This window comes from Sminthopsis crassicaudata, chromosome 1, assembly GCF_048593235.1.
Source record: "Sminthopsis crassicaudata isolate SCR6 chromosome 1, ASM4859323v1, whole genome shotgun sequence".
Lineage (NCBI taxonomy): Eukaryota > Metazoa > Chordata > Mammalia > Dasyuromorphia > Dasyuridae > Sminthopsis > Sminthopsis crassicaudata.
The window spans coordinates 401,434,412-401,459,279 of NC_133617.1; the positions used below are offsets into that span (position 1 = coordinate 401,434,412).

General features: G+C 37.8%; 1 protein-coding gene across 1 annotated transcript in view; it reads right to left on the reverse strand.

Annotated features, from left to right (window-relative positions):
- The window catches only part of SLC5A11 (solute carrier family 5 member 11), a 61,506-nt gene that overhangs the window by 10,910 nt on the left and 25,728 nt on the right, over window positions 1–24,868 (reverse strand). Inside the window, 8 exon segments of the mRNA XM_074280043.1 lie at window positions 2,890–3,095; window positions 8,314–8,394; window positions 11,881–11,986; window positions 13,073–13,177; window positions 15,464–15,523; window positions 16,832–16,936; window positions 17,988–18,059; window positions 18,842–19,015. Of these exon segments, the coding sequence (XP_074136144.1) occupies window positions 2,890–3,095; window positions 8,314–8,394; window positions 11,881–11,986; window positions 13,073–13,177; window positions 15,464–15,523; window positions 16,832–16,936; window positions 17,988–18,059; window positions 18,842–18,976 (870 nt within the window). The 5' untranslated portion in view covers window positions 18,977–19,015.

Below are 24,868 nucleotides of genomic sequence, written 5' to 3' on the forward strand. Positions count from 1 at the left end.
AAAGCCTTAGTGCAGTTTAAGCTATTTAAAGCAATAAAAAAATTAAAACTGCACTAAGACTTTAGGACAACCTGTTTTGCAAGGTTAGGTGTGATCATCTGCAATAGTTTTGCTCTCTGCCCTAGAAACAATCAGGAGCTATGGATGAAATGCATTTTTTATTGACATATAATCACTAAATGTCAACATATGAAGAGGTCATTTAACCATGAGCTGAACAGAAATTCTTTCAGGAATATTCCACTGACTCCTTCACAACATCCAGTGTCAGGGAACACCATGCCTCGAGACAGCTCATTCAATTTTTTTGGATAGTTTTAATTAAGTTGAAATCAGCCTATAATTTCTATCTACTCGTTTTCGCTTTGTCCTCTGATGCTACCCAGTATAAATCCAAATTCATTTAGAAACAGCTGGGGGTACCATGGATAGTGTTAGAGTTGGATACCGCAAAGAGGCAGCAGGTGTATCAGTGGACAGAACACTGGGTCTGGAGTCAGAAAGTCCTCAATTCCAATCTAGCTTTGTGATCCTGGACACTGATTGCCTGATAAAAGGATCCACTAGAGCAGAAAATGGCAAACCACTCCAGTATCTTTCCAAGAAAAGTCCATGGACAGTATAGTTCATAAGGCCTAGAAAGTTGAACAAGCATGAACAACAACAAAAAAATGGAGTATATTCCTCTTAACACTCAGTGAACTCAATGAAACACTCCAGATGTTTTCTGATTCTGGGAATCAAGGGGATCACCTCCTATTTTCTGAACAACATGCCTCTATTATATGAAATCAAAACATCAATCCTATCTCCTTTTTTTTTTTCTGAGAGAGAGGCAATCATGAATAGTAATTGACTTACAGTAAGCCAGGAGGCCTTCTTCATATAAACTTTTCTTCAGTCATTTCCCCAATTTTTTGTTCCTCAAATGATTTTGATAAGAGTGATGTTCTAATAATTCACAACCTTTCAAAATCAGTGAGGGCTTTCAGTGAAGAATTCACCTTGTGAGTCTGCCGTTTTGCACCTTCTAGAGCATCCAATTAAGTATTAGGGTTTTAATGACCTCTTTTAGTTCCTGCCATGGTGATTTAACATTAAAAGGAAAAGGATATCAATTGACTTCAAAACTTGATATTTTGATGTATTCTTGAATTTTAGGCAAAAATCTCAATTTCGATCAAATCCAAAGGATTTGAGGCCATGGGTGATAGGAAGGGTCCTCTAGAAACGACCTAATTTACCTCCCTTGTTTCTACCTTTCACCATTAGGCAGGTAGAGAATTAAACCAGTCCAGATGTTTGTCTAAACAACAGATGAAAAGCACATAGCCGATAACACTGCCAAGTGGGACTGAACCAGATTAATATGTAATTGGGAAATAATTTTAAAAATAAAAATGAAATAGAATGTAGATAATGTTAATATATAATTTTCAAAGTCAAACTATGGTCCCCAGAGGGATCCTTATGAACAGTTTATTATCCTCTGTTTGTATTTGACAGCGCTGGACATTCCCCTTTTATGCCTCTCCAGCTACAAAGAGATGCTAGAAGCTTCCCGGGTCTTTCACTCTGCTGTTAGATTCATCTCAATGATCGTGCAGTTCCTACATCTATCTAAAATGAACCCTGCCTGAAGTTGCTCTGAGTCTCTGCAAGAGACTGGAGTAGATCACTGGGCCCACACTTGGAGCCTTTTCAGCTTGTCAGAACAGCCTGGGCTTTTATGTCCTAGTAAAGCCCCCAAGAACCCAGGATCATCTTATGACCACAAAGAGACATCAGAGTAGGATGATAATGAACATTACTCCGTTCAAACAGACCCAACAAACTTAAAATGTCATATTAGAATGTAATTAATTTTAAAAATTAGACATTTAACAAATAACCATATTATAACATTTATAATCACACTCAAAGACTAGCTGTAAACTAGAGATTTTTGCACTGGAGAAAACAGCATATGAGAGAGATCCCAAACACTGCTAGGAAAGCTACAAGCTTGAGGGGCAGGTAGGAAGGAGTTCATCTGAAATATGATCACCAAGGGGAAGAAATTTTCAGGAAAATGGAATCCTTTGAAGAGACTACTGAGGACATGGAAAAGGTGGGAGCAGAACTAAATTGGAAAGGTATTCACACACTTCCCTAGTAGCTACTGGGTCCAGTTGTTTCTGGACCTTATTTTAATTCATTATTCTTGCTAGTGAGACATTAATTTTCTTTCTATGTCCCAGGAAGACTTACAAAGGCCATCAGCACTCTTTAAATTTCAGCCATCCCTGCTGCCTGCCCTAATTATTAGAGTTTTATACTCAAATGTACTGAAGAACTAAACTAAAAACACAGGCTCTCAACACTATCAGAAATTTAACATATTGGAGAAATATTTAGAACATTTTCTGTATTTTTAGAAAATGCTTTTAAAAATAACTTCTTTGAACAATCTCCTCACCCCAAAGTGACCTATTTTGGGACTGATTGCTTTCCATTTATTTTTAACATAAAAGGTAAAATTGTGCTGAAAAATGCAACACTGTTCACTTACAAATAAGAAATATGTCTCTCTAAGAGTTATGGAATCCCCTGCCATTTTGCTAAAGTTGGAATTTTAGGTTGATTTAAACAGAGTTTGGGAGCTTAAGAAAGTAGGAGAAAAAAAAGGAAAAGGAAATCAGAGCAGAACTCCAAGAAGACAAGATTAGAAAGAAATAGGATCTAGGGGAGAAAGTTTCTTTAAATAATATATAGTCCAGAGGGAAGATTAATTCACCTGAACCATATAATGGCTGCAATGACTTATACTGAATCACAGATAGAATTAAAGGAATGTGCTGAAATCAAGCTATGCAAATTGAACACCCAACAAGTGAGGTAGACCTGTACCTGATCAGTACACCAGTACCAAAGTGAAGGGACTGACATTCCAAGAAGGACTCCTGGCCAGGGAAGATCAGAAGTCACAGGGTCTCGGAAAATATGGAAAGCATCATCTCTAGGCAACCCACAGCTGTTGTTGGCACTCCGGTTGCTGGCCACAGCTGTAAAGTATTTGTTCTTCAGCCCTTCCATACCACCAACTGCAGCAAAACCTGCAATTTATAGGAAGGATCAATTACCTGTGAGAATGACCCTTTAATCCTGCTGGATAATGACTGAAGCTGGACAGATGTACTAACCCAGACTTCAAAACCAAATGCAGAAAAGCAGAAGTATGAAATACTTTTTTTTTCAGACCACAATGCAATAAAAATTAAATATAATAAACAGATTAAAAGTTAGTTAGAAACAAATCTAATTCTAAATAAGTGGGTCAAAGAACAAATCAGAGAAACAACCAATGATTTCATTAAAGATAAGGACAACAATGAGAGAAATTTTGGGGGGGTGGCTGAAGCAGTCCTTAGAGGAAAATTAATATCTATTTACACATACATCAATCAAGGGAGAAAAAAAGATTAATTGAATATGCCACTAAAAAAGAACAAATTAAAAATCAATTAAATGTAAATCCTGAAAATTAAATCTGAGATTGATAAAATTGAAAGCAAGAAAACAACTGAATTAATAAATAAAATTAGAATCTGGCTTTATTTTAAAAATCCAATGAAATAAACCATTGGTTAATTTTTTTAAAAATCAAAACAAAATTTTGATTACTATTATCAAAAATGAAAAAGATGAATGTACTATCAATAAAGATGAAATTAAATAATGTATCTTGAATTATTTTGTCCAATGACTTAGTAATAAAACTGACTGAGATAGGATTTACATATTTACAAAAATATAAATTGTCCAGATTAACAGAAGAGGAAATAACCACTTAAATGTGGTTAATTACCACTAGAGTGGTTTGTCATTGCCTTCTTGTCATTTTGCAGATGAGGAAACTGAGGCAAATAGTAACCCTATTTGACTTACCAAAGAACAGAGAGCTAATATGTGTCTGAGACCAGATTTGAATTAACAAAAATGAGTGACTCTAGGTCCATTACAGCACACTATCTCCTGCATGTGGAGTACTGAACTAGTCCAACTGTTTTAGAGAACAATTTGGAACTATGTCAAAAGGGTTATTAAAACTATACTTACCATTTGATAAATGTTCCTAGGTCTTTATCCCAAAGAGATAATAGAAAAGGGGAAAAAAGGCTATTTGTACAAAAATATATAGCAGCTCTTTTCTGGTGACAAAGATTAGAAAATCAAAGAAATGCCCATTAATTGAGAAATGCCTAAGTTATTTCATATGATTGTTATGATTTTAATGGAGTATTATTGTATTATAAGAAATGGTGATGAGGATGATTTCAGAAAAATCTATACTGCCTTATATAAACTCTATGCAAAGTGATTTGAGCAGAATCAGGAGAACATTACACATGGTATAGAAATGTGGTAAGATTGATCAACTATAAAAGATCTAGCTCCTCTGATGAAGACAATGATCCAAAATAATTCCAAAGCACCCATGATAAAAGATGTTATTCACCTCTAGAGGGAGAAATGAGCTCTGAATATAGTGTGAAGCATAATTTTTTCTAATTTATTTTATCCCTTTTTATGTTTTCTTTTGCATCATGTCCAATATAGAAATATGTTTTGTATAACTTTACATATATAATCAATATAAAATTGTTAATCTTCTTCAAAGGGGAACAGCTGGGAGAAAGAGGATTTGGAACTCAAACTTTAAAAAAATGAATTAAAAATTTTTACATGTAATTGGGAAATATATAGTGAAATAAATAAATACAATTTTAAAAGATTTTTAATTGAAAACAACCTCATAGACCCGAGGTTAAGAATCTTCATATTAGATGATCTCTAAGGGCCCTTCAAAATCTACTTGGTCATCTAATTACAGACAGAACATCATGTTGTCTTAAATGGAGATCTAGTGGCCAGTGAAGGTCACCAAGGTCTTTGGATCTGTGCCTGGCACATAATAGAGATATTTAATAGATGCTTGTTGGTCTTTAATTGTTAGATAAGAAAGCAAGAAGGGCTGGGGTTAAAAGTCAGTGTTCTCTGAAACCAAGCCAAAGAAATGTTGAAATCCTAGGGAAGCCGACCAATATCAGCAAAGCCAAAGGCTCAGGAATGGATTGCGAAGGATGCACTGGTAGAATCCTACTAGAATTAGTAGAAAGGACAGTGAGTTTAGACAAGAGAAGAGAGACCTTTTGTAATCTATTCACATCACAGGCCAGAATGATTTTAAAGGTGCCTCCTGGGTGATCAGTCTGGGTACAAGCAGAGGGTAAAAAAAAGAATTTGCCTGGAAATGAGGCTGAATAAGAGATATATGGAAAGAACAGATTTCTAGCTATGGGCCATTCTGATCCATGTCCCAAGAAGTACAAATGTCTGATCAACAACTGGAAGAGAAGGATATTTTACTTATCTCAGTTGTACTTCACAATTCTTCAGGAGACAGGTTCTTACAAAAGGCATATTAGAGCAGGTGTCTTATCTAAACTTTGTATCAGCTCTGCTACTACATGCTAGTATTTAATAAATATTTGTTGAATTGGATTTGACTGATGTGTTTCCCCAGAAATCACTCATTTTCCTTAAGTAGTTAGATTTTTCAGGTACTCTGACAAAAATTCCAGAGACCATACATAGGCTCTGCTAACAGGACTTGTAACTTAGGTGTGACTGATTGCATGTATCAGTCACTTTCAGTGTCTGCTTAAAAGGCCCTCTTAAAATTCCAGGATTGTTGGTTTAATTTTTTTTGTTGTTGTTTTAATGTTCCTAATGCAATATTCCCCCAACAAAAGCACTTTCAGAGAAATATCTGAGGATGACCATTTGCATCAGATGGTAGTTTATAAAAGCTTAGAGTTTCTAAGATATTATTGAGAACATTGTACACAGCAACCACAACTTTATATGATGATCAACTCTATGGACCCAGTTCTTTTCAACAATGAGGTGATTCAGGCCAATTCTAATAGACTTTTGATGAATCTGCACCCAGAGAGAGGACTATAGGGACTGAATGTGAATCACAACATAGTATTTTCACCTTTTTTGTTGTTGTTTGGTTAGTATCTTTTCCCCTTTTTAATCTGATTTTTCTTTTGTAGCATGATAAATGTGGAAGTATGTGTAGAAGAACTGCACTTGTTTAACCTATATTGATTGGATTACTGTATAGGGGGGACAAGAGAGAGAAAAATTTGGACAAGTTTTTCAAGGGTGACTGTTGAAACTATCTTTACATGCATTTTGAAAATAAAAAGCTATTATTTAAAAAGAAAGAAAAATATTGTATTTTAATTGCAAGTGTCATCTGGCAGAACAGCTAGTAGCTAAAAGAGGGAATCTTGACATTTTTTTTGTGACAAGGACTCCTTTGGAAGTCTGATGAAGCCTACAGAATCCTTTTCAGAATTATGTTGTTAAATGCATAAAATAAAAGATACAAAATTGCAAATAAAATCAATTATATTAAAACACATTTATCAAAAATTTGTCAATTTGTTGGTGGTGTTTTCAAAGTTCATAGACCCCAGGGGCAGCTAGGTGGCGCAGTGGATAGAGCACCAGCCTTGAATTCAGGAGGACCCGAGTTCAAATCTGGTCTCAGACACTTAACACTTCCTAGCTGTGTGACCCTGGGCAAGTCACTTAACCCCAGCCTCAGGGGGAAAAAAAAGTTCATAGACCCCACATTAAAAAACCCAAGCTAAAATTTGAGAGAGAAATTGGGCCTGGATATTATAGATGAATCATTTGCCTCTACAGAAGTTATCTTTGAACAGTTGAAATCCTTAAGGGAAATAGTGAAGAAAGACACAACAGAGCCTTGGGAGATGCTTTCACTTAGCAGGTGGTTAAAAGCTGAAGATCCATCAAAGGAGATTGAGAAGTTTGGATAAATAAGCAGAGAACCAAGAGAGTGCAGTGTTATGGAACCAAAGGAAGAAGAGTGACCAGGAGGAAAGAACCACAGCATCAAAAGTTGCAGAAAGATCAGGCAGGATAAGGACTGAAAAAAGTCGATTAATTTAGCAATTAAGACTCTAATTCATAATGTAGCCTGCAGAAATCCAGTTATATTTGAACTGGATACCAGGGCTCAGAAATATTGAATAGGGAAGAAGAGAGGACTCACTAATCTCAATTGTCTCAGTTAATTAAGAGACAAACTCCTCTGCTAAGAGATTATAGGGAGGAACTGTTATTGGAGCCTTTAAAAATAGAGAAGGTTTGGAATAATCGGGAAAAAGAAAAAGATTGCCTGGCAGCCATTAGGGTCTGACTGAGATTAATTAACATAAGCTGGAGGTAGGCTGTGTGACTTTCTCTGGAAGCATTCAGCACCACAATACTGGAAATGGAAGAAATAGTTGAGGAGAGCAATCCAATTGGATTTGGGCAAGAGCAGTAGTGGAAGAAGGGAGCAAGTTTCAAGGATCACAGGTCAAAACCTAAAGAAAAGGTCCAGGTCAATTCCACTAGACTTGTGTTGGAGAGAGCCATCTGCATCCTGAATAGGACTGAATATGGATCACAACATAGTATTTTCACATTTTTTGTTTGCTTGCTTTTTGTTTTCTTTCTCATTTTTCCTTTTTGATCTGATTTTTCTTGTGCAGCATGATAATTGTGGAAATATGTGTAGAAGAATTGCACATGTTTAACATATAGTGAAGGGGTCTCAGGGAGAGGTGAGGGAAGGAAGGGAGAAAAAAATTTGGAACACAGTTTAACAAGGGCAGAGTTTGAAAACTATCTTTGCGTATATTTTGAAAATAAAAAGCTATTATTAAAAAAGTAAAGAAAAGATCCAAAGTATAAAGGGCAGAAAAGATGGCCAGCATAAAGTTTGTGGATAGGGAGAACAAGAAGAGGTAGAAGGACTGGAGCTCACAGGGAGGATGAAGAATAGACTTAGGAAATATAAAGCAGAGACTGAAGGATGGAAGGTGATGGTCATTGAGAAGAAACTCAGAATTACGGAACTATAATAATTATGAGTGATGGATCCAACCTATCCCAGTGTGGAGTGAAGAGGATAGTCCTAGAAATAAATGTAGAAAGTTAATGAAGAAGGCATTCATTCCCTAAGAATGAGGGCTGACTTTCATTTACTACTTTGTGATTTACAACTACTCTGTGAGGTTGATAGTACAAATGTTATTATTCCCATTTTGCAAAAAAGGAGACAGAATTGGGTTCTTTCCACTAAATCATTCTGCTAGCTAGGTGGCAATATCTGAAACAATTTTAAAAATACAATAATAACAGCAGTTTAATAAGCTTTAACTTGGAATGCCTGGGAATACTCACTGTATCCCATTAAAGTGAATGCTCCTCCTAGCATGATGACAGTCTGCAGAGCATCTGTGTAGATCACAGCTGCCAGGCCACCTGAGGGAAGACAGAAAGAATGAGGATGGAGGTAGGAGGAATTTACTCTGAGCCTTGACCTAAGGTGGCTCTTAGTTATTAAACAATATATTCCTGCACATTTTTAACCTATACTAAATTGCTTGCTGTCTTGGAGAGGGGGGAAGTGAGGAAGGGAGGGAGAAAAATTTGGAACAAGAGGTTTTGCAAGGGTGAATGTTAACAAGTATCTTTGCATGTATTTGGAAAAGTAAAATACTGTTGTTGTTTCTTTAAAGAGTATATTTGGAGCACAAGCATCCCTCTATGATCAATTTAGGCAAATTGCTGCCAGTACTGACATTGACTTAGGGAGAAAATTTAAGGGCTGGCCAATTGCCTTGCTGTGCTTGAAGGGTAGGGTATAAATATGGGATCTGAAAGCAGCACAGCGATACTTTGCTTTATCTCAAAACCTTGGACTTGTTGGCTTTTTCCTCTTATTCATTTCCCACATTTAAACTGATCCTAAGGCTTATTAATTCAACCTCTAAAATGCCTCTTACAGTTATCCTTTCCTTTCCACTACTCCGATTAAAGCCCTAATTCAGGACCTTGCCTCTTGTCAGTCTCCTAATTGCTCTCCTTGCAGTCTACATCTTCTTTAATCCATCCTTTACATTGCTTGCTACATGAGCAGCCCGCTTAATACACTGCACCCATCATATAGCTCCTTTATTCAGTGGCTTCCTTATTGCCGTGTCTAAGATTCAATAAGAGAAGATTGGACTGAATCACATTTGGGGAAATAGGGCAGTCCTTTCACTGATTCCCAAAATTTTCACTCTGCCTGAAGTCTATCTTTTTCACATCATTCTCTTCATAAGGCTATATGACTGTGAAATACCAAGCAACACAAATCTTAGAAGAATCAATTTCAGGTGATCCAAAAGGCAATGAAAAGGGACATGGTAGGTACTGTTAAGATGACTTATAAGAGAAAAATGTCATAAAAGACACAATTAAGGACATGTTACTAGAAAAAAAAGTAGTTAGGTCATATAGTGACAGTGAAATATAACAGATGGATTACCCATATGCTGCATTTGTGAAGAATTAAAATAATCAAAAAGCCTTCATTGCATTGGATTCTCCAATGGCAAATTTATGGGAAGGAAGAATGGAAAGAAAGGAGGATGGAAGGGAGGGAGGAGGGAAAGAAAAAGGGAGAAGAGAAACAAGGATGTAAAGAATTGAGAGAAAAAAAGGGAGAGAGAAGAAAGAAGGATGTAGGGAAGAAAGGAAGGAAGGAAAGGAAGAGGGGGAGAGAGAAAAGAAGGATAGAAGGAAGAATAAAAGGAAGGAATGAAAAATAGAAGGAAGGCAGAGAGGGGAGAGAGAAAAAAGGGAAAAATGGAAGAGAAGGGAAAAAAGAAAGGGGAGAAAAATAAAGGAGAGAGAGGGAAGAAAAAAGAGGAAAGAAAGAGAAAAAGAAAGGGAGAGAGAGAAAGAAAGAGAGAGAGAGAGAAAGAAAGAGAAAGAGAGAGAGAAGAAAGAGAAAGGATTTGTTAACAACTACTTTGTGTTGTACACTCTGCTAAGTGCTTTACAAACAATACCTCATTTAATCTCCACAACCACCATGGGAGGTAGGTGGTATTTATTATCACCCCCATTTAATAGATAAGAAAACTAAAGATTAGCAGGGTTCAAAGATTTCCTCAGAGGTCACGTAGCTGGTAAATATCTGAAGTCACATTTGAACTTAGGTTTTCCTAACTACAGGCCCAGTACTCTGACATGGAGGAGTTACAGTTACCTCAAAGTTACTTCAACACCAAAAAGTTTGTGGTTGCTTAAAATATTTAAGTTGGATGGATAAGTTCTCCTAAGGATACTGTAAAAAGAAGGCCATTCAGTTTAATTCAAGCATTTATTAAGTTCTGATCTGAAAGACCTAGGAGACAAGATCAAAACTTTGGGAAAGATCCACAATTAAGTGGAATGTTCAGGTGCATGAATAGATCAGTTTGGTTGAAGAGGACTGCTTTTAGGAAAATAAAATAAACTAGATATGGAGATATGGAGAGTCTAAGATAACAGATAACAGCTCTGCCCTTTATTTTACTGGCAATGGGAAACTATTGAAAGACCCTAAGCAGCAGCCTTTTTTGTGGCAAGGAATTGGAAATTGAGTGGATGCTCATCAATTGGAATGGCTGAATAAGTTATTGTATATGAATGTTATGGAATATTATTGTTCTGTAAGAAATGATCAGAAAAACCTGAAAGCATTTACATGAACTGATATTGAGTGAAGTGAGCAGAACCAGGAGAGCGTTGTACACAATAACAGCAAGATGACCTACCATGGTAGACAACTCTTTTCAGCAATACAGTGATTTAAGACAATTCCAATAGACTTGAGATGTCTGTCTTGAGTCCAACAGTCTTGATAAAATGTCATTCATATCCCAGAGAGAGAATTGTGGAGACTGATTGTGGATGGAAGGGTGCCATTATCACCTTTTTTTGTTTACTTTTTTCTTTCTCATTGTTACTTTCCCTTTTGTTCTGATTTTTCTTTCACAACGTGATTGATATGGAAACATGTTTAAAATAATTATGCAAGTATAACCTATATTAGATTGGGGAGTGGGGAAACAAGGGAGGAAGGGAAAAATTTGGAACTCAAGATATTCTTTTTTTTTCAATAATATTTTATTTTTTCAAATACATGTAAAGATAGTTTTTAATATTTGTTTTTGTAAGACTCATGATAGCAAGCAATCTGAAACAGGTTAAATATGTGCAATTATTTTAAATGTATTTCCATATTTGTCATGTTGTGCAAGAAAAATCAGACCAAAAGCAGAAAAAATAAGAAAGAAAAGAAACAAACAACAACAAATGAAAATAGTATGCTTCAATCCACATTCAGTCTCCATAGTTCTCTCTCTGGAAGTGGGTGGCACTTTCCATTCCAAGTTTATTGGAATTGCTTTGAATAATTTCATTGTTGAAAGAAGTCAAGTCCATCATAGTTGCTCACCATATAATGTTGTGTAAGTGTTTTCTTGGTTCTGCTTACTTCACTATGCATCAGTTCATGTAAGTTTTCCAGATTTTTCTGGAATCCTGCTGATCATTTCTTAAAGCACATTAATATTCCATTACATTCGTATACTATAACTTATTCAGCCAGTCTCCAACTGATGGGCATCCACTCAATATGGAATACTATTGTTTTCTATTATTAAATATTTCTTATGCCAGGGAACAAGGGGCAAATAAGTGACTTCACTGATCCAAGCCTCATGCTTCTCCTCTGAAAAGGGGTCATGATAAATGGGTTGACCATTTCTAATGAATGATTTTGCACTTCCAGTGTTGGGAAGGTCTTGATTACCCATCACACAGTGCTGTTGGATGGAAGAGGGCAAAAAAGTGCTCGAGTCTCCTGGACAGTACCACATTAATTGCTAACTTGAGACCTCCCAGGGACATCCCCAGGGGTTTCAGCCTTACCTGCCACTGTGTACAGAGCTGTAATTGCCAGCAGCCCCACCACTGCAAGGTACAAGTCCAGATGTAAGGATTGCTGGATAAAGATGGCTCCTGCATACATGTCCACCTGAGGAAATAGGTAAGACCACTGAGGTAGAGCAGAAAGACCATTTAGTCCAACTCCCTGCTTTTAAAGATGAGAAACCTAAGACTTAGAGAGTGTGTCAGAGATGAGATATAAAGTCTGGTCTTCCAGACACCAAGTCCAATACTTTTTCCATTCTATCACTCCATGCTTCCTACGCAATGGAAAAAAAGCTGTTTCTTCTTTCCCTCCTTCCCTCCCCTGGTTGATATTTTTGTTTGCTATTGGAAAGACAAATAATTCATTTTGATTGACAGCCAATATCTTACTGGAGTTAAGGTTAGCATCCTCTCCCTGAGTTCAGGTCATTCTTCACTAATCCTGGGATTGCTGAAATAAATCATTCCTCATTGAGATGTGCTTTCCTTGTCCTTTAGCTTGTTTGATTGTTCAAAGGGTGCATGTGTGTGGGAAGGTGATTACCGGGAGCAGTGAGCCTTAACATTCAATTTTCTAACACCCAGATCACTTTACTAAAGTCAGTCTTGGGGCATTGACTCGAAGTATGATCTGCCAAGGGAGCTGATCCTGGGAATGATGTAGCCCCTATAAGGAAACTAAGTCCGGCTTATTTAGGACTGGAAAGCAATGACTGGTCAGTAACTCATGCACCTTCACTAAGTTTTGCCTTTTACCTTAAACCAAGGACTAATCCAGATGTCCAGCTACTCTTGGCCACTTCCAGGAAAGAGAAGAATCTCTGTTACCTACTTCCCCTCTCATCCTCTCTTCCAATTCTTTATCTTTTCCCTCCCTACTCCTCCCCGCTTTTTTCATTTCCTCCCCTTATTCTCCCATCTCTTTTTTTTTCTTCCCCTATCTTTACCTTTCTTTTTCACTTCTCTTTTGAAGTGTAATTTCCATCCCCAGATGGAAAAAGTCACTACTGAGAAAAGAGGAAACGAGGAAAAGAAAAATATGGCAGCTATTACTTTCTAAGGAGTGACTGGAACTTGATCGAGTGATCACGTAGACACCTGCACCAGTTATGAGTGATACACACAGTGACTCAGTCTTTGTCTTTGGAAGGATGACTGATAAGGGAAGGCTTTAAGGTTGAGTTCTTACCGAGATTTTGGTGAAGATGTAGATGAACAAATAGAGAATAGCCAGGAACAAGGGAATCCGTTTGCCTCCAAATCTTTTTCGTAAGTATTCAGGCATGGTGGTGACCTGGGAGAGTAGGGAAGATAGATCTGGTATTAGGCCCTCCAAGCTAACTCATAACTCACTAAAGTGAGGGTCCTCACTCACAGCAGAGCTCCCCTGCCCCAAAGCACAGGGTGCTGGGCTCCCAGGATCTCAGAAAAAGATAGTGGTGGTTTCCCAACTAGTACAGAAGAGATCAGAGAGGAGGAAATCAGGAAGTTGGAGGAAAAAAGTAGCACTAACTACTTGAGTCCCACAGTTGATCAGGAAGATGAATAAAAAATTTGCGGGGACAACTAATAAATGATTAAAAGATATAAACTGTGTGCAAAGGGCTATCCATAAAATCATACATGTCCTTTCACCTAACAGTACCACTACTAATGAATCCCAAAAAAGATTTTTTTTAAAAAAAGGAAAGGACCTACAGATACGAAAATATTTATAGCTGCTCTTTTCTCAGGTCAAAGAATTGGAAATTGAGTGGATGCTCATCAGTTGGAGGGGTGGCTAAATAAATTTTGGTATATGATTATGAAGGAATATTCTATTCCATGGGAAATGATGAGCAGGATGCTATCAGAAAACCTGGAAAGTCCTCCATAAGCTCTTACAAAGTGAAATGTACAATGTACAAAGTAATAGCAATGCTCTGGGAGGATCAGCTGTGGACTACTCTGAAGGACTTATGATGAAAAATACTAAAAGAAAAAGCTGATTGTGTCTTAATACAGATTGAAACATACTCCTTTTTAACTTTATTTTTCTCTGAAGTGGGGATGTATATATATATTTTTGCAACATGACTTTTGTGGAAATGTTTTGCATAATATCACATGTGCCTTCTTAATGGGAGGGAGTGGGGAGAATAGGGAGGAATGGAGAGCATCTGGAACACAAAGTTTTAAAAACAAGTGTAAAAAATTGTTTTACATGTAACTGGAGAAAATAAAAAGTATATATCAAATGAAAAGAAATTTTTAAGAAGTGAGAGAAGAGAGGTCTACCATCTGGTAGACCTTTTCTTAAAAAAGAAAAAAGGATTATAGATTTAAAGCATAAGGAGACTTTAGAGGCCATGGAACCCTATTCACTTATTTTACAGATGAAGAAACTGAGGCACAGAGAGGCTTTGACCTGAAAGCTCTGGGCACATTAGTCTGTACTATGGATATATATTTGAAAAATTAGTCCAAGGATGTCTAATTGATGACCACTCTTCCCCACTGCAGCAATAAGAGGGAAGTCCAAGTGGATTGATGGAAAATTGTTGGGATATGTGGGAGTACTCCTATCTTGGAGTCCTGGTTCTGATGCTAACTTTTGTACAAACTTTAAGGTTAATGGAGTTTTGTGTTGAAAGGATTCTCAGGAGCAGAGGAGCAATGATGAAACATGTTCAACATTCTCATCTCTGAAAGGATTGTATATACTCAACTTGCAGAAACAGGTATTTTTGAACATGGACAATGGAGATAGTTCTCTTGCTTGACTATGTATATTTGTTACAGGGGCTTTTTCCATTCTGGGGAGATGAGAGGGAGTTGGGGATTAGTCATGGAATTATCAAAAAAAGAAAACTATGAAAGTCACTGAAAAATTTATTAAAAATGCACAAAAAAGAACAAAAGGAAACAGACAAGTATGACAGCTTTGAAAGTTACATGAATTTATCCTGTACTTGAAAAGGGAAGCAATTTATATGTAATAGAGATAGGCAGTTTTATTCTCTTTTTTTGTTCCACTTTATGTATGGAAATACTCATTTTGTTAGTGTTAAAGTCAGAATAAAAAAATAAACATTTTTTTTTAAGGAAAGCCAAATTAGCATTTGGCTAGATACTTTACAGATGAGGAGACTGAAGTCCAGAAAGGGAATGTGTTCAAGTTCACAGGTATACTGAGGACCAGAGTTGGAATTCAGGGGCAGCTAGGTGGTGCAATATATAAAGTATAGGAACTCAAGTTAAAAGACTCATTTGCTTGCTTTTAAATGTGGCCTCAGACACTAATAGTTGTGTGATTCTGGGCAAGTCACTTAACTATTTGCCTCAGTTTCCTGATTTGTAAAATGAGCCAGAGAAGAAAACGGCAGTATTTTTGCTAAGAAAACTTCAAAAAGGATCACAAAGAGTTGGACACGACTGAACAACAATTCTAAATTTAATTTCTCCCAGTCCAGCATGCTTCCTCCCTAGGAGATCAATAAATGCTTGTTGGTTGAAAGAACAAATGAATGGAAGGGTTACTATCCCAATGTACTTTAACCTGAGATTCTAATATTCTTCCCCTACCCCCAATCAGACTTACCCCTCCAGCAATGTAGATAGGAAGGAAGATCCAGCCCAGCATCAGCACTGAAAAGATTCCCTGTGGAGGAAATCACAATATTGTTCCAAGTTCTTCTAGAAACATACATACCTGAGTGACTGATTCCAAAGTAAGAGGTTAATTTGGATTGGTAATAGGCAATAATCTGGGTCTGGAAGTAAACAGGGAAAGGAGGAGAGAAGTCTAGATTTCATTTGAAAATTGTGCTTTAGTGACCAGCTTCTTAAACTATCATAACTGAATGTGGGGATTGTGAAATGATGATTTATTATTATTATTAAATGTTTGATTTACATACCCATTTTATATACCTATGTACTTGAGGTCAAATAAAAATTTCTCACATAAAAAGTGGAAAAAGTTAAAGAAACCTTGCTTTAGAGGATCTGAAATTTAGAGCTAGAAAGCATTTATTAAGTGCCTACTAGCTACCAAATATTGTACTAAGCACTTTACAAATATTACCTCATTTGATGATCTCATCTGATCCTTACAACAACTCTTGCCTGTAGGTGCTATGATTATCTCCATTTTATAGTAGAAGAAACTGAAACAAAAGTTAAGGGACTGGTGTAGGGTCTCACAGTTAATAAGTGTTTGAGGTTGGATATGAATCCACCTCTAACTCTAAGCCCAGCTCCACCCAAGTCTTCACATATCACTCTGCATTTAAAGTAGGTGTTTTGGCATTTAATGTCAGAATAATGTCACATCCTTTACTACTGTTTTTTATCTCCCAATTTCCCAAACATTCCACTTCATTTCAGTGAAATCTCCCTCATATTCTGATTTATAAATTATTTAGCTATCTATGTTTGTGTCTTAGGTCTCCCTACTAGATTGGAAGCTCAATGAGATCAGAATATCTATCAAGCACCAACCCAAAATCAAGTAGATACACAACACATGGCATCCTGTGTACCCATATTATGCATTAATACAAAATGTTGAAAGAGTAAATGAATGAATGGAATGCAGGGATAGGAATCTGGAACTCTCTCTTTCTCTTTCAATTCATTCAGGTCGTGATCTAGTATACAGAAGGTCCCACTTTAAGAGACCCCACAAGAGAAGGGGACAGATTCAAAAAAAACTTTGGGAGACTTGTAAGAATTGATGTAGACTGAAGTAAGAAGAAGTAGGAGGTCATTTTATAGAGTAACTGCAACACTGTAAAGGAAAACAACTTTGAAAGACTTAAGAACTCTGATCAATGGCAAGAACCAATCATGACGCCTGAAGGCTGAAGATGGATCATAATTGGAAACTAAAGTGATAAAACAATGACAAGAAAAAAAAAAACTCAATAAAAATTCTAATAGTTTGTTGATTGAATAAAATACTTACATTAAACTCATAAGCTGTTACTGAAATCCCCACAGCTGCTCCTGATCCAGCCAGGCCAATGAAATGCCCACTTCCTATGTTACTGGCAAAGAGAGAAGCTCCCACCTGTGGGGAGAAGGGCGTGTCAGCATGAAAAAGCTGAGCTCTGAATGGCTTCAGAACCCACATAACTCAGTCTGGGCTAGAGGGCTGAATGACTTCACAGGCTATTGGACTTCTCTATCGCCCTTGGTTCCATCTTTACTAGTAGAAGAGGGTGATAGTTTAGTCATGGATTTGTAGAAAGCCTAATGTTACCATAACTTTTTGTTTCAGGTCCTGATTGACTCATATTGAATGTAAATAGTCATTCAGCTTTGGCCAGAAACCTTAAGCGGCATCCCCTCCCAGATTCATTCATTCATTTATTTAGATATTTTTTGGACGAGGTGAAAGAGGAGATTCTTTGCCTAATTGCTACCTACCCTTAATCACTGAATGGGAGCAGCCTCAGTTAAACTGAGACCTGCTAAAGACCTCAGCTTAAAAAGGCTGCTTCCAGGGCCATCTCTAATCATCTTAGTCTATATCTTGCCATTGGACCCAGATGGCTCTGGAGGGGAAACTGAGGCAGGTGACCTTGCCCAGCCCTCCCTCACTTAAATCCAACTCAATTGCATGTCATGGCTTCACCTCCCTGATTGTCATGGTCCTTTCTGAGAATGAAGAGCAAACAACAAAAAAACATTGCTTATGAAAAGCCCCCAGTAGGGCAGCCACCAAACACTAACTGGAGAGTCACCAAGAGAGGCAGAGGGTGAAATAGAATGGGCTCCAGGAGCTTTAACACTATTTATTATGCAAGCATGCACGGATGCCATAGAATTATAGTGGGGCAAAGTCCCCTTGTTCTCCAGTGGTGCGTTAAGAAGCTATGAAGCCCTCTGACCCTGAGATCCCTAATGATAATATATTAGGAAAGTGGGGGAAACAATCCACAAGCTCAGAGCCAGAGAACTGTCAAGTCAACCTGAGTTCTTACCTTGTAATTGTCCAGACAACCTGAGTTCTCACCTAGTAATCCTAACATCTATCCAATCTGATCTCTAAGAGGGGTTTCACTGCCATTGTGGGGAATACTCCTTGTCTCCTCTAGGGAGGCTCCAGCCCCACTCACCGGCCACCACGTCATGTCCCCTCCAGCTAGGAAGTAGCCTTGGACAGTGTCTCTCTTGGTCTTCCACATAGACTGAAACACAGGCAGAGAAAGTCCATTCTAGGTAGGAAAACTATTCTTACCTGAAAGTCGTTTTAATGTGGTTGTGGTCCCTAACATGGCAGCCTGGAAATCCTCCAAGAGCCTTTAAGCAGGACTTTACAAGACCTAGTGGAACTCCTGACATTGTTATGGGGAATGTAAAAAGTTAGGTAAACCAAGGTAAGGGGCAATGGGAGTAGGGGTGGTGACAGAGAACTTCTATTTAATGCTATCTGTTGGATCCCATCCAGAAAACCACAGGAGGCTAAGGGAAGGGTCCACTTATCCTAAGTCTGCAAATAATCCCCCCAATCTACTTACCAAAGCCCTTTCTTCTTCCCTGCACTGACCCCCTTCCAACCCAGTGAGGGAATCTAGAATTCTATTCCAATCAGGCTCACTCCCAGTGGTAGTGTAGAGGAAGCTCATACAACTTGGATGAGCATAAAGTCATAAATTACAAGCCTTCTGGTAAAATTCAGGGCTTCCATGCTTTACCATCTGTCCAGCTACTATATTCTTCTGACCCATGGGAACTATCTGACCTTTAGCTTAATTCTCTTTTATCTCCCCAAATTAAAGTGTAGTCTCACTGGACTGTCTTGATTTTTTATTATACTCTCCTCAGCTCTTATCAGAGATCTTGGTACATAGTGAACACAATGAATGTTTCATTCATTCATTCATCTCTTCCCTTCAGAAAGACCCCTCTGGTTGCTAGTCAGCTAATGGAAGAGTCCTAGGATGTGAAGGAACCACAATCCTTGCCTTACCCAAAGTCCTACAGCTAAGACGAACACGAAATAGAGCACCAACACCACAATGTCCACAGTCTCCAGTGTCTTGTCTGGAAAGGCCTCCAGGTCATCACGGGGGGAAGGCAAGGGGCTACTTCGGATCCTCTCCATGGCCGTAGTCTTTTGTCTGTCCTGCAGAGTTGCATCTATCTGTAATAGATGGAAAGTCACAGAGTCTGGAGTTGGGGTCAGAAGCTCTGGGCAACAGTGAGGAAAACCTTGCCCCTCTCTGGCCTTTTCTAATTCAGACAGATTGCACACAATCCTAACCCAGGGGCTGGTCAGCATAGTGTGAGCAAAGCAGAAGCAAACTTGCCTTCGGGCCAGATTTGGAGGAGAACAGCTAACATTCTCAAACTCCTTGTAGTTTCCAAGACACACCATCTATATTAGCTAATTTGATTCTCACAACAAATGACTCTCACTCTCATCTTCCTCTCTTTGCATTAGAAAGCCCCTAGGTCTCCCTTTGACTCCCTTACTTCATTTGAAACAATTCAAATATCACCTTCTTCATGAAGTCTTTCCTGAGGACCCCCAACTCCTCTTCCCTTTCCTTCCTTAACTATTTTGTGTTCTTATAAGGTATATATGTTCTCTTCTAATAAAATTTAAGTCCCACTTTCCTCATGACAAAAGGGGTCAAATGAGCTCTAAGGGGCTTTTCAGCTTCAATATCCTATGATTCTTGAATGATCTCTCTTTCCACAAAATTCTCCGAGGATTTTGTGGGGCCCTCTTTGCCTCACCATATTCTAACTTGTGTCATAGTTATTTGCATATATGTCTTATTCTACTTCCATCCCCAACAAGGGAATGTAATCTCTTTTAGGGCAGAGTTTATGTCTTGGTTCATCTTTGGATTCCTAGCATTATAGGAACTGTCTCATCTGTATTTAATAAATGCTTATTGAATTTCATGTAAATCACATGCAAATCTTCACATCATTAACTTGAGAATTTTTATTCCAATTAAGTAACTCCTATGCAACAAGTCTGGTGTTTGGCTGGTGAAGGGAGAAAAGGATGGCTTCAAGAAGTGGGAACAAGATTTTAAAGAGAAAAGGATCAAACGCACACACATAAGCAAATACAACTTTTCTGTCTCTTCTATGTTGAACTCGATGTTGTGTCTTTTAATCATCCCCAGTACCACTATTTTATAAAACATTCATTATCACCTTCCTGGATTTGTTTGTTCATTTAAAATTTTGATTTATATATTTTGTTTTTATATTACCTTCATTCACAAAGCATGTCCCAGAAGTCTTAATGTAGTTTAAAGCTATTAAAGCTTAAGACTGCATGAAGACATTTGAGAAATCTTCTATATCTGTAGGGCAGCTAGATGGCGCAGTGGATAGAGTTCTATGCTTAGAGTTAAAAGGGCTTAAGTTTAAATCTGGCCTTAAACATATATACCTGGGTAAGTCACTTAACCCAACCTTATTTTCCTCATATATAAAATGAGCTGGAGAAGGAAATGGCAAACTACTCCGGTACCTTTGTCAGGAAAATCTCAAATGGAGTCACAAAGGATATTACTGAATGGCAACTCAAATGGGGTCACTCTAGGATATTACTGAAATGACTCAATAGTAATAGAAACAACAAAAACTCTATCCTTTCCTTTGGCCCTGGTTTTGAATCCTCCCTCATACTGACTAGTTGCATAACTCTAGGCAAATAATTTAAGCTTTCTGTATCTCAGTTTCCTCATCTAGAAAAGGCAGGGAGTGAACTTGATAGTGTCTAAATCTATGATCCTACAACGTCCGCAAAGAAGGGAGTTGTTCATCCACTGCCATCACTTCTTTTTTTCTTTTTCTCAGCAGTGTTTTATTTTTCCGATTTCATGTAACATTCATTTTTTGTAAGATTTTTAGTTCCAAATTTTTTCTCCCTTCCTCCTTTCCCTCCACCCTCAAGACAATGTATAACAATAGTTTATACATGTACATGTACAATCCTTTTAATCAGATCAAAAGGGAAAAAATATGAAAAAGAAAAAAAAAGCAAATAAAAAAGTGAAAATACCATGCTTCAAACTGCATTCAGTCTCCATAGTTCTCTCTCTGGATTCAGATGGCATTTTCCATCCAAAGTCTATTGGAATTGCCTTGGACCACCCACTAACAGTACTTAAACAGTACTATTTCCTCCACTCAATTACCTTCCAGTCATCCCTCAAAACTATTTCTAGAGTCATCTTTAACCCAGAGTTCATTTTGTCTCTTTTCTGCTCAAAACTATTCGGTTTCCTTACTGCCACACTAGAATAATTTTCATTTTTCTTAGTTACTTGGCTTATCCTATTGCCTATGTCTAGAATGTCCTTCTTCCTCTTCACCTGTTGAGGTGCTACCCTTCCTTTAAATTCCCTCTCCCCTTTCTCTTACACATGCAGTAATTTCCTCCAGCACAATACTTTAGGTGCTTAAGAAATGCTTATTGAATTGTTGAATTGACTAAGTATCAACTTGAGGTTACATGGAAGAAAGGTTGCTAGTTTTCCAGGGGTCAGAAGAGTAAGACAAAGGCTCTATCTTTCATTGCCACAGACCCAAGTCTGGTGGACCCATCCGTCCATTTTCTCAAGTGAAAATCAAGCTATTACTAAATAAAGATCAAAGAACAATGAAAAATGGAAGGTACTGTAAGAATTGGGCTGAATGAAATCCAGATCTGCTATCTGGAGTACTAGCTTATTAGTTATTACTTGTGAACCTTGGGATCTTGGGCTTAAATTAGCTTGGAGATTTATCCTAGGGTAGGATCCCACTCTACTCCAAACAAGCCTTATTTGGTTTAGCATCCAGGATCTAGCCACCTACTAGTGACAAGAGGAATGAATGTGTATGGTAGACAGGCAGAGTAGACTGGAAGCATTTCCTGATTAATACAGGAAAGTGTCTGGAGACAGAGCAAGCCTGGGTCCTGGAAGCTTTCCATATGGGAAGGAAAGGGAAGTCATGAGCCCCCAAGTATTTCAGGAGACACAGGACACTTTTTTGAGTGTGGCTTGTAGTCCTAGCCCATATGTTTCCATCTGTGTTAAGGGATGAAGATGCAAATAGGGTAAATGTAGAGAGGTGAATAAGATGGAGTAGAAGAAGAGATTTTTTTCTCCAAGGCAGAAGAAGGTCAATGAATGCTGAAGAGCTTGCTTCCCACCTCGGTCCTTCTGCTACTTGCCGCCCATTCCAAAAGCTTTGCAATCAGCCTACCATTCACTAATTCAAAGCTTCTTAAACTGAGCCACAATCCCATATAGGATCATACAAGTGAATGTGGAAGTTGTAAAATTATGACTTAGTATCAGTAAATGTTTGATTTGTATGTCTGTTTTATATACCTATATACCTGGGGTCACGAATAGGGTCACAAGTAAAAAAAAAAAAATTAAAAAAAACCCTGTACTAGCTGATAAGGTTCCAGACCCTTTCTTTAAATATTTACATTTTAAAAGAGAGTTTTAGAAGTTGAGAAAGTATTAAAATATCAAAAAAGTGCATTTCTTATAATGGAATTTCAGGAACCTGGACAGAGTGTGAGAGCACAGATCTAGAATGGCTCTTTGAGCTTTTCTAGTCCGAATCCCTCATTTTATGGATGAAAAAAAAGTGAGGACTCTAGAAAAAAAAGTAATATGCCTCGATTGCATATTAAGTTCATGAGATCATCTTGCTGGAATGAGGCCATTGGTGACCATAAGATTATGGAATCTTTGGTCCAAAAGAGACATCAGAGATCATTTTCTCCCCAATATTTCTTCAGAGATTGGGACCTGACATGTATAATGTTTTTTCTTTTGGCCTTTTCATTTTTATTTATTTTTTTCTTTATAAGGTTTGAATAGTAAATGAAATAAAATATGTAAAGCACATGTCGAAACATAAAGCACTACACGTAGAAATACAATACCCACATATGTATGTGTATATATGATTATATGTTCACATATGCATGCTTATATGTACATACACAGATGCATAGTTAAGTATTTCAGTTATACCAACTCTGCATGGCTCCATATACCATCATATCTTTGAGGTTTTCTTTTTTTAACTTATTTTTAATTGAAATTTTTTATTTTCAAAACATATGCAAGGATAATTTTTCAATTGATCCTTGAAAAACCTTGTGTTCCAATTCCCCCCTTCCTCCCACCCCCTCCTCTTGATGGCATATAATCCAATATATGTTAAACATGGTAAAAATATGACATGCATAATCTTTAAACCTTCCATTTGGGGAGTGGCTCCAACCTAACCTTGGAGCCCACCCTAACTTACTAAGGTTAACCAAACATACCAAGGTTGAATTCAACATCCAGCTGAAGTTTGTGAAGGGAGAAGGATCAAACATTAGTGGACCAATGATCACCTAAGTTCCTAGAACTTCAGGAAGAATAAATGGGAGAGTTGCCTTTTACACGTGGGTGTTGATAGGACTTCTGGGAAGAGTAAACTAACTGTTCCATTGGTTTACCAAACCCTTATCAGCACAGGGAGCTATGGCTAGAATCTGACCACCTTCTTAGGAATGAATCAGAGATTCCAGCTCAAAATCATTGATTGTTAAATCTTCAGCACCAACATGTACATATCAGAAATCAAAAACTCTATAAACAGGAATTGATTTTTTATTTTGTTGGTTATTTAGGACTTAAGAAAGCAATGGAAATATTGTTAATCATGCAGGTTAAATTTAACAGCATTTTGAAGAGTGAGTTGTTAAATATTTACCAGTACATTACTGAATAGAATTATGGAATAAGGTCTGGATAGCACTTTGGTCTTAGGATGTTAGAAGTGGAAAAGGGTTATGCACAAGTAGTCCAATCTTTCATTTTTCCAATAAAGAAACAGACTCAGAGATGGGAAATGATTATGTCCAAGATGATACAACTATTTAATGACTCCTATTCTTCTAAGTTTCAGCCCAGTGTCCTTAAACTCCAAAGAAATCAGTTTCTAATGATGGATTTTCAGAAATTCTTTGTAATACCCCATAGATATGCTCCTTGTTGCTTCACCCTCTGGAGAAAGCTAACTCATTCTTTGAATACATTTAATAGATTTCCAATTTGAAAAAGTAAGGAGGAGAAATATTACAGTAATTTCTGTTTGATAGTAATTCCATTTTCAAAGTAAAGGATCACAAAGTAGAGCTGGATATTTTATCCTATTCTAATCTTAAACCATTTAGTCTTTATTAATCCCATTCTAAGCCCTAGCCTAGGACAACCCCAAAGAAGGAGACAGAGGATTGCTTACCTGTCTGAGGACCTGTGAGTTGATCTGACTAGTAAATCAACAGTTCTTTAGAAAGGCTGAGGAGAGCAGGAAGATGAGCAAGAAAAGGCAAGATCTGGAAGCAGGTTCTCCTCTGCTTCTGCCTTGAGGGATTGAGGAAGTCGATAGTTCTGGCAGCTGTTGCTTCCACACTCCTGAGATGTTGTGGGTCAAACTCCAAACTCCAGTCTTTACTGACACTGCGTGGGGGATTAGAAAAGTCATGATACCATCGTACTGTCACAAAGGGGCAGGAGTAAACAGGGAGTTCCTGGGGGAATGGCAGGAACCTTGATCCCTGAAGCCACGAATCCATTCGGGAGGTTTCCACTTCATTTCGTCCATCCTTGTGGTTTGCTCAGGTCTCTGAGAAGGAAGGGGTCATTGCCCCTTCTACTTCCCAGGAGCCCATTCTTCCAGAGATCTTCAGGGACTCCGATTCCTTCAGGCAAGACCTTTTTCTCTCCCTACAAGGCTGGGACAGGAGAAACTGGCTGAACTAAAAGCACATGGTTTCTGTTTACCCATCTCTGTTCTCTCTCTCTCATCCTTGTCATTGGGATCAGGCAGGGATAGGACCAGGAGTGTGGGGGAGGGAAGAGAGTAGCAGATGTGGCAAAGGGAGGCATTTGCCTGCCTTTGAATGGGATAGGATGTGTCCTTAAGTGAAAAGCTCTAGGGCACCTGGAAGAACAGCTCTGGTTTA